General features: G+C 41.1%; 1 protein-coding gene across 1 annotated transcript; it reads left to right on the plus strand.

The window, feature by feature from the left end:
- The first annotated feature begins 227 nt into the window (after positions 1-227).
- On the plus strand, positions 228-5,085 carry inab (internexin neuronal intermediate filament protein, alpha b). Its single transcript, XM_029432433.1, has 3 exons — positions 228-1,297; positions 1,805-1,929; positions 2,133-5,085. The coding sequence occupies exons 1-3, from the start codon at positions 260-262 to the stop codon at positions 2,404-2,406; spliced, it is 1,437 nt and encodes a 478-aa protein (XP_029288293.1). The 5' UTR covers positions 228-259; the 3' UTR covers positions 2,407-5,085.
- Positions 5,086-10,723: the final 5,638 nt, after the last annotated feature.

The following is a 10,723-nucleotide window of genomic DNA, read 5'->3' on the forward strand; positions in this document are numbered from 1 at the left end:
ATCTGCTCCACACAACGAAAAGTGTCCACTGCACATCCGGACCCATTTCGGGATTATTGTAGACTAATTATAATTTTCACAATAAGAAATACTCCTTGAGCACAATATTCAGCATTGATTCGCATATTTACTGGGCTACCTGACGCATGTGGAACCAATGTGTCCGGATGTTCCCATCTGCATTAATGAGGGATTGGGTTGGTCCCCCTATATAAAGCAGACGCGCCCACTGCTCTGCTCTGTCTTCATACACGCCAAGATGAGCTACGGATCTGAATCTTTTTCCGCCTCCTCCTACCGGAAGATTTTCGGGGATTCTCCCCGTTATGCATCCTCCCCTTCTCGGACAACGGGGAACATGCCTTCCCGGGCAGGTTACCGGTCTTCCTCTGCGTCCCGGACCAACGCTTCTTCCATGGGCTCTTACAACAGAAAGTCCGGCCGCTCCATGCCACTGGAGAACTTCGACCTGACACAGAGCACCGTCCTCAACAATGAGTTCAAAATCGTCCGCACCAATGAGAAGGAACAGATGCAGGGTCTCAACGACCGCTTTGCGATGTTCATCGACAAAGTGCGCAACTTGGAGCAGCACAACAAAGTGCTGGAGACGGAGTTGACTGCTCTGCGCCAGAGGCAGGCCGAGCCGTCCCGCTTGGCTGAGCTCTACCAACAAGAGATCCGCGAACTGCGCTCCCAGCTCGAGGAGCTGAACGGGGAGAAGTCCCAGCTCGTCATCGAGAGGGATTGTATCGAAGATGACCTGCAGAAGCTCAGGGGAAAATATGAAGAGGAGTACCGCACCCGGGAGGACGCGGAGGTCACCCTCAAGGCTTTTAAGAAAGACGTGGATGATGCCACCATGGTGCGCCTGGACCTGGAGAAGAAGGTGGAATCTCTGCTGGACGAGATCAACTTCCTCAGGAAGGTGCACGAGGAGGAGGTGGTCGAGCTGACGGACATGATCCAAGCTGCCCAGGTGTCCGTGGAGATGGAGGTGTCCAAGCCGGACCTCACCTCCGCCCTCAAAGAGATCCGAGGCCAGTACGAGTCCATGGCGTCCAAGAACATGCAGTCCGCAGAGGAGTGGTACAAGACCAAGTTCGCTGACTTGTCCGACCAGGCTACCCGGGGTAATGACGCCATCCGTGCCAGCAGGGAGGAACTAAACGAGTTCCGTAGGCAGCTGCAGTCCAAGACCATCGAGATAGAGAGTCTGAGGGGAACCAACGAGTCTCTGGAAAAGCAGCTGCGGGAGATGGAGGAGAGGCACAATGGGGAGATTGGAAACTACCAGGTAATCACATTTGAATGACTTGTTAACCGCCTATCTAAAGGATAGAAAATGTTTTTCAGTTAATTAATACACGTTTATTTACATAAAATAAATACATTGTATAGCGGGGTTTCTTCTCTTAAGAAGTGAATGTCAGAGCTATAATAAAATGAGGAGCAGCTGAGCTCTGTCCGTGGTGCTGAAACTCGTCCCCCTGGGACAGAGCTCAGCTGCTGCATCTGACAACGCCCTCTGAGTGGATGTGCGGATTTACAATTTTTTTTTTTTTAAGTGTTGTTTTGAATTTTGAATGTTTTTAGGGACAAACCTTTTCACTAATTCTGCTCATAAATGACTCAAATTCCCAGCTACACATTTGTTTAACAAAAGGACTGACATATGTCTTTGTCTGTGCACTGCCATGATTCCTCTGCAAGAAATGTGATCAACTATTTTTTCTTTAAACTTTTATTTTATTTTTATGTTGAACCCTGGCCTACTTTTCGTGTATTGTTTGATTGCCCTTAGGACAACATGATCGAGCTGGAGAACGACCTGAGGGCCACCAAGGGCGAGATGGCTCGTCACCTGAGGGAGTACCAGGATCTGTTGAATGTCAAGATGGCACTGGATATTGAGATTGCAGCGTACAGGTAGGTTCTCCTCTCAACGACTCACACATGATCAATTAAGAAAACTTCTATGAAATGGAATTTAAAAAGACTAAGATACAGACATTCATTGGGGGAAAATTCACTTTCTCCCTTTGTTAAAATTCTGTTCCTGCCCATTACTCTTTATCTTTATGTTATCTCTATCCATTCTAAACCCTTCCCCTCCATCATCCGCTCTGCAGGAAACTCCTGGAAGGGGAGGAGACCCGTATCGGGACCGGGATCAGCTATCCCGGCTCCTCCGTGAGTGCTAGTATGGGGCAGGGCTACAACTACCAGAGCCGTATTTACAGCAGCTCCAGCAAGAGCCCCAAGATCAAGGACGAGGAGCAGCAGCAGAGCAAGTCTGGAGGCAAGGTGATCCAGCGTGAGGTTTATGAGGAGACAGTGGTCACCTCCAAGAAGATGGAGAAGCAGCAAGACCCCAGCGATAGTCCCACCAATCAGAACAACTAAGAGCCGATACTGTAAGCTAGTTTCTGACCCTTTTTCCTGCATATCTCTCTTCATGTTCCAAGCTAAAACAAACCCTGAGCCTTTACTCTTCAGCACTTGTGGGGATCTAAGATGATAGTCTTGCCTCCGTATTACAAGCAGATCGTCATGGTTTCTAACTGCACCATTGGATGTCCACAAGTGTGTAGAGTGCGGGATCTAGATGTTTGTTTGTCCTTCCTTATCCCCCTTTTCCCTCCACATGTGTTCCCCAAAGGAAATCCATTATAACTCTACTGTAACAATCACTCTATACAAAACCACAGTTCCTCTCTCTTTCTCGTTCACACACTCAACATAAAACAATAACAAGCACTTAGGTAGCATCTCTTACAGTAGTATGGTCTTTCAGAATATAATATTCGACCGGTCTGTCACACTTTGGGCTCATGTTGTATCATTACGTGATACTGAAACACGGTAGATAATAATAACTCTGGTTGTTCACTACTACCACAAGCTGTGAGATAATCCCAACACATTCCAATGGAAGCATGTGTGTGCATCCACTTATACAATACAAACCTGCAACAGTTTAGTGAGGAAGCACACAGTCTACAGTTCAAGGAAACCAGCCAGGATAAACAATAATAGATGATAGTGTATTGCTGAGCCAATATTTTGAGTCTCTTCATAAGTAAAAATGTCTCCATGCACAAGTTCTTCAATGGTTTGACTGTGGTCCAATCAGCTCTGCATGACAACAGTACGGAGGAGTCATTCTCTTTCAACTCCTTTTTGAATTTCACCGGTAAAGTTTAATTCCCGAAAGTGGATTCCCGTAGCTATTTAAATTAAATTGAAAGCAAACTGAAAGAAAAATATTAATCAAGCATAATTTGCATGGTGTATGTAGATGTCATGCTTGCATGGACTCCATTGGCCCATCGCTCGTTCGACATGATGTCATTGTCAAAAGGCCGACACATGCCTTCCTTTTCACCATCTCCCATTGCTGAGCATCATCAAGCACAACCCTCATTAATAACTGTAATAGACTTGCACTTATTAGCCTGTAGGTGAGGTAGGACTTAGGTATGTGTCATGAGCTCTGTCATGTGCTATGAAGGATACAGGGACAAAAGGGGAACATTGTAAAGGACGCAAAATGCAGCTAATACGATGGAAGTGACTGGAAGTGATCTTTCTCTTGAAACAGTCCAATCATTTAGAGACTGAATGAAGCTTTCGCACAAATATACGAGATTCTCTATGATCCATCTAGGTTGTATGCATATTCAACATATTCATATTGCCATCAATGATGTTTGAAGCACATTTGAGCCCCAGAATCCATACCATATCACTCAGCCAGAAGAAAACCATGCCATCAACTAGGGCTGGGTACCAATAGAGATCTTAATTTGTTACCTTTTTCCCGCCTACTTCATTCAATACCAATCATGCGAATGGAAGTATTCAGCTGCGTAAAATGCAACCACCACATCCAAAAGATTTTTACCGAATACATTCTAAAAGGGTTCAAACAATTCAAATGTTTATTTAGACTGCGCTCAACTTCACCACAGATTGCGTGGGCCAATCAAAGAACGCTTGAGTTGATTGGCTGCGAGCAAAACTATACAAATAGTTTTTCTAGATCTGGGTACAAAAAGGATCAAATGCAGATATCGTTTGACTGGAGATATTTCTAAACTATTTATTTTGGTCGATATCACCGATACCCAGACCTACAAATTAACGCTCAAAACACGTCACGAAGTCGGAAGCTGCCACACCGCGCGTTTGAAACAACTTGACTTCTCTCTTTATAACTGTGGCCATGACTGAATAAAATGTGTGTTGTAGTACGACCTCACCACTAGATATCCCTCAGTATGAGAGACATGAGTATGGCTTGTTTTTTTCTGCTTGTGCACTGCCGACTTTAACACAGCTTATTGTCCTGCTGCTGGTCATAGCGACCCACGCCCTGACAAACTACACTTACAATGAAAACAGAAAACTGAATGTACGGCAGACTGCTCTGGATCGGGTTCCTGTTGTTTTAGTCGAGGCTTGTGATAAGTATTTTAGTGCTGGAGGGAGTTTGTCTGTATCTCTACACAGTGGCCTATCATAACTGGAGTTATTCAGGGGGGGGCAGCACATCTGAAAGTTGGGCATTATGTTTAATGGATTACTGAATTTGAGTGTAAAGCAGAAGAACAAATCTCAGATCATGTTATAGTATACAGCTATAACAATAGATGAATGTTTCAGGATTGCAAATGTCAAGCCTTTTATCTTTACACTGTAAACCAAAAGAGTTTTCACTGGTGTCTGAAGAGAACACAACGTCACTACTGCACTGCCAAACTTCATGGAGAAAACATCAAGCATTTCCTGAAAACATAGTTTGTCACCAATAAAAAACCAACAATCAAGATTTAGCCATAGAACAAATAACTGTAGGATGTGAAATGCCTTAAAACACCAGCAGCTTTTTTTCTGGTCGTGTGTGATGTGTATGATTCTGTCCAGTGGGGTGTTAAACATTATTATCTCTTAGCGCGACCATGACTACAACAAGCATAGGGATTGAATGTAGTTGACATGCTTTTCTCTTTACTGTTATTACTATGTATTGCTGTACGACACCATATATACCAATAAAGACTTGACATTATTGAGGCTGCATATTTCTGTTGTGTTTATTTTTTCATGCAACATCCAGTTTGTTGCGTTGTGGAAAGATCGTATTTTGTAGTCTCTGTAACGTGCTTTAATGACAATGGTGGAAAGTAACAAAGTACACTTAACCAAGTACCGTACTTAATATCTGAGGATCTTTTTATCACTTAATGCTACTAATACTAATTCTACTCCACTCATTTCAGAGGGAAATATTATATTGTTTTACATATATTTAATATCTATAGTTTCTAGTTATTTTGCAGATTCAGATTAATAAATACAAAACATAATCAACAAAATATGATGTAGGTTAAGATAACACTTTAGTAATCAAATAATATAATACACAGAATTATGAAAGGGGTCATTCTGCATACTTAAAATAAAATAAAATAAAAGATCTGAGCACTTCTTCCACAATTGATTACTGATGATGATTCAATGTGATATAATATGAATATGAATAGGACAGAGAGAATATTCACATATTTCTGTAGTAGTATATGAGCTCATGCTATTATTCTGTAGCAGGTTCAACAGATCTAATCTAAGTGGGGAGTTTTCTTTCTGTCACACACAGAATGATGCAGCAAATGCAGGTAAATCTTTGGCTAAAGCAAAGCCATTTTATGCCTTACCCTGTAAGTGTTAATATTGTAATATACATATTCATATACCATGCTTTCAGGCCTGAGGAAGATCATTCTGTTGCTGCGATATATCTGTAAACGTAAGTATTGCTTAGGAACAAGACAGGCTGGAGAGCAATGTCACCTTGACCTTTTTTTTTCTGGGCAACAGGGGAGATGTGTATTAAATAAATATGATGGATTACCAGCTGCTGTACAGTACGTTGATCTTTGTACCCCTAGACCTGCTCCACACACTTACACACTTACACACACACACACACACAGTCCTAGACCTTGAGACCTTAGGCCTCCTGGATTTTCTCTTATCTCTCCATCTCTCCTCGCCCACCAACTGGGTGGGACGGCTTCTGAGCTGGCTGTGCATGTGTGACGCGGGTTGCAGGTCTTCAAAGATTTATACCCCTGCAATGCTGCTGAGTAAAAGGTGTGGTGGGAGCCATCCAGTTAAATGCCACTGTAAAAAGCCCTGTTATGAAACAGCCCTCCCTCCTCATGCTTCAAACTTGAAGAGTGCTTCAACTTTCTATTTTAAATCTAACCTTAGCCCCCCTGGCCCATCCTCATAATAACTGTAGAAAACACACAAGAGTATTACGAGGCTATAAAAACATATGAATACCATAAAGAAAAGATTGCCTCCTATAGGAAACTCTGGGATTAATGTGACATTCATAGCTGCTGAAAGCTATCAGAGCGCAATTACTGCACACAGGCTCGTCTTAAAATACTTAGTGTTGTTAAAAACTTTGTTTGTATAATGTAATAGAAACAGCTGAGAACAAACGGAGTCTGCCAGTTCACAGATAAACATGTTTAGAGTCCATTGTTTTTATGGATACGACATACCGTCAAATAGAAATATTCGAGATGTCTCGTGTATCTTTTATATATATTTGACCAACATTTAGCCTGACATATCTGGACTCCCTTTTAATTTAAAGCTTTCAACAATGTTTGGATGTAGAGAAAGAGTTTGCAATGCCCTGAGTGGGCTTTAAGAGGTTAATAAATATCATCTACATGCACACTCCTCGCTGACTGTGGCAATCATTCCTTTTCATGTCTTCACCTTTCCTATCTTGAGGGATAAAGGAGGCTGTGTTGAGGGAGATGCATGTTTTATGTTCTGTCTGGTAATAAGTGTCTGTGTGGGGCTGTGAAGTTGGTGGAAATGAGAATCAGGATGAGGAGCAAGGGGGCCACGGCTGTAAATTCCGTCTGTATGTCAGCGTCTCTGGATCAAAGCCATCCCTCTTCACTGGATGGAGGCGTCAGATCTGCAGACATATCAAAATGTGATGGCGTGTGACCTTACACACATACAAGCAGGCATGTCACACTAACAGAAACCAAAAAACTTATTCCCTGAACGCGAGAGATGGTCACATTCCTTTATAATCTTCGTCTGAGCTTCTAAGTTATTTTCAGAGCAAACATGAATAATTTGTGTGGACAAATCACATCTCTATTAACCGGCAAATCCAAAACTTTCTTATTTCGCAATGCCCGTTTGTTTTTGCAGCTGGTTCGATTTCTGCGAATTTGCCAAGTCCTCATAGTGGCCAATGTCGTAATTCTTTATTTAGTTATTCATACGTCACACAACAACAGACATGGAAATTGATTGATTGATACATTTGGTCTGGCAACATAGTAAACATAGTACCCTTTTTGGCAAACAAAGTAAATTATAAAAGACAACGAATATAAAGAGAACATCTGGGGAAGAAAAGCAGTTGAACTTGGTTGTGATGGTGAGTAGCCTAGAAAAGAGGGATACACTTTGTTGTTGATGTAACGTATAAAGAACCATTCATTTCCAAGTGCATTAACCAACATTAACGTTAGCAATTAAATGTTGCTATACTACAAAACCTGACCACATAGGATAAGCGAGAGCGTAACATTTCTATTGTATATATACACACGGTCAATCAATCAATCAATGATTGTGTTTTGGAGCAAACCTTAAATCTTTCTGCACAAAACATTTGTGTCAGTCTTTGTGTAAAAAGTTCAAACGTGGGACAATCGACAGAGTATTTTAGTTTAGTTTTTTCATTTCATTCTTGGTGTGTAAAGCCCAATAAGGCCCATAATGCATAGTGACATGATTGCATGTCAAGTCAATAGCGACTGAATACAGCTCTATGAATTTAATACATAAATACAAAGAGACGAGAACAAAGGAAAGAGACTGGTGGACAATTACAAAAAAAACAACAGTTTCTTGTGATTTTACACAAACGGTTGATGCGTACAGTATGTCTCTAGCTAGCTTACAGCTCGTCTCTAGCTAGCTTACAGCTCAGTTACGTTTGGGTTGAATAAACACAGAAGGCATTCAAATAACCCATAAGACAACAAACTAATGTTCGCTTTCTGTCCGAACATACCTTTAAAGGAATACACAAACAAATTTGGGAGGTGAGTTTGTTTGCTTTGCATCAGAAGAAAACAGTTAGCCTCCAACACAAAAACAGGAAAAAATACACCTTCCAACAACTCCAGAATAGTCTGTGAACTGTAAGTTTCTAGTTGGCAAACTTGCCGGTAATTAACTAGAAAAATGTGTAAGCTAACTTTCATCATTGAATCAGTGTCTTGTTTTCTATTGTACACGTTACAAAAGATAAAACGTGTAAATACCACTAGCTAGCCGTTTCTCCCTGCTTCCACTGCTTTGCACTATGCTAAGCTAGGTTAAACACGTCAGTGAGCTTGCACAGAGATGAAACCGCCATTGAATAAGTATATTAAAATATAAGAGTATTACTTTATCGGCACACAGACAGGGCAAACACATTTTCAATGCATTGTTGGTAAGAATCATCAGCAACAGACGGTGATGCATGTTTCACCTTCTCTCTGAACCTGTAAACAAAATGTTCATTTGTGAGTTGTTGCTGCTGTTGCCCTAGAATCTGTAGCCGGCATCCTGCTGTGCTTCAGAGAGGCAGGCAGACAAAGAGAGGCCTGACCAGAGAGAGCAGACTTGTCACATTTAAGATAATAGCACACTGAGGTAGATTAAATTGTAAATTGGATTAGCCTTAAACATGTGGAAGCGACGACTAAAATGTGTTTGTTGACAAAAGCAATTTACTATTCTTTTGGGTGGTAAATGCACTTAAGGGAGTATTTAGCATTAAGCTACCTACTCAGGCTGTTTCCTTGCCTGGCAGAAAGTACTGAGTCATTTTGAGGTAGGCCCTGTGTGTGACGTGGCGTTCTCTCTGTTAAGCCATCGCTGTGTTTTTTTTCTTGCTTGGTGCTAATAATAGCAGAGCCAGACATGCAGACAGACAGGAACATTTTTTGAACAAAGGGGAAGGTTGCAGCCCTATTCTGGACCTCCGTCTAAGCTTCTGTGAGGATGGATGGAGTGATATTGGGGGTATTCAAGCTGAGAAATACAATTACATTAGGTGAATAAAGTGCTTCTTACTAATCAGAAAATGGAGAGAACATGGCCACTGTTCTTCTACAAACATTTTCAATATTTTAGGGAATTTGATTTAGATGTAAGGATTTGATTTGTAGAGCAAAGGTTAACTGATTTAACCTACAATAGATGTGCTCCATTCTTTCTTTGTTCTTTAGTCCAAGTATCACATATACCAGATCAAAATTACATTTTACATTTATATTTTGACAGATTTCTGAAATATTGGCTAAAAAAGTAAATGCAAACTGGTTAATACAAATACTCTAACATACAGTTTGCATTTGCTGCGTTTTGGAAAAGGAGTACTTACTTGTACGTGGGTACAAAGCTACATACACATGCTTTATGCAATAATTATACACCAAAACACATCTGATGATCATAGTGAAGTCATAGTCGTTTGCAACATTCAAACCTTCCCAAACCTTCACGCAGGCTATATTTAAACAATCTTTTTTCCTCGGTTGTGGAATAGTGTGATTCATCACTTCCTGCAGCGATTACACAGATATAATGAAAACCCTTGTTGTACAGGGAACTGTCTGATGAGATGTTAAAAGGTAGGTATTTTTAGGTTTCAGTTCTGCTGCATCAAAAGGTGGAGAGGGAAGAAGGTACATTGAGAAACTGATATGTGCATCATAAGCAGCAGAACTGAAGCTCTGCAGACGGATGCTGATGCTGCACTGGAGGCACTGAAGGTCACTTTGGAGATAAATCTGATAAAAACTAAAGAAATGCACATGTCTTTCAGAAAACCCAAACCACTCTGTTCACTTCCTGCTTTAGGCATTCTGTCATAATTCTGTGTGCAGTCCTTTTTTAAATCGAATTTTTACGTGAGGACACCTTAAGAAACATCAGCAGTAACTAAATGCCTAATTCACTTCCTCTAACAAATATGCAATAAAGCATTCTTTTTCTCCAATATGTGATGACCTTCAGTTAATAAATGTCAACTCCCCGACATTAGTCAATATTACTTTTCTTTCACAGTAACTGTAAGTAAACAGTGCTACTTGTTCCCTATTCAGATGGGACCCATTAATTTGGAGGAGGCCAGGGAGGGTGCAAGAGTGCAGCAAAACAAGTTCAACCTACAGGGATGTGTCCTTAAAGTAACCTGGTGCTGCAGCAGTGCAACCACAGTATCAACAGAAGTCATTTTGAGTTAAACTCACAATAAGATATCCATTTGGATGCTGACATTCAGCCAATTTCAGAAAACGTTTTTATTAGCAATGTCAGTTCAAGGTTGCATTTTCTTACATCTAAATTAATTAGAAAATAAATTATTAAATTAAATTAAATTATCTGCTCATGTCATGTTCAGACACAGAAATAGATAACATTAAATAGCAAACACAATCTGACCGTTTCATTTTTACAGTGTGTACGCTTGTGTTCTAAAATGTTCCTTCAGCTCCTTCAGGTGGGGGGGGGGTGTTGCCGCTGCCTAATCCATAATAGAGCAGCTGAGCCCATCCAGGGCTTTCTATTCAACATCCAGCATGCAGACTATGACGCAGCATCTTGAGAA

This window comes from Cottoperca gobio, chromosome 1, assembly GCF_900634415.1.
Source record: "Cottoperca gobio chromosome 1, fCotGob3.1, whole genome shotgun sequence".
Taxonomy (NCBI): domain Eukaryota; kingdom Metazoa; phylum Chordata; class Actinopteri; order Perciformes; family Bovichtidae; genus Cottoperca; species Cottoperca gobio.

Coding starts and splice junctions, on each gene's coding strand:
- inab (XM_029432433.1), top strand. CDS start 260: ATGAGCTACGGATCTGAATCTTTTTCCGCCTCCTCCTACCGGAAGATT. Junction 1,298..1,804: donor GGGAGATTGGAAACTACCAG/GTAATCACATTT, acceptor GATTGCCCTTAG/GACAACATGATCGAGCTGGA. Junction 1,930..2,132: donor ATTGAGATTGCAGCGTACAG/GTAGGTTCTCCT, acceptor TCCGCTCTGCAG/GAAACTCCTGGAAGGGGAGG.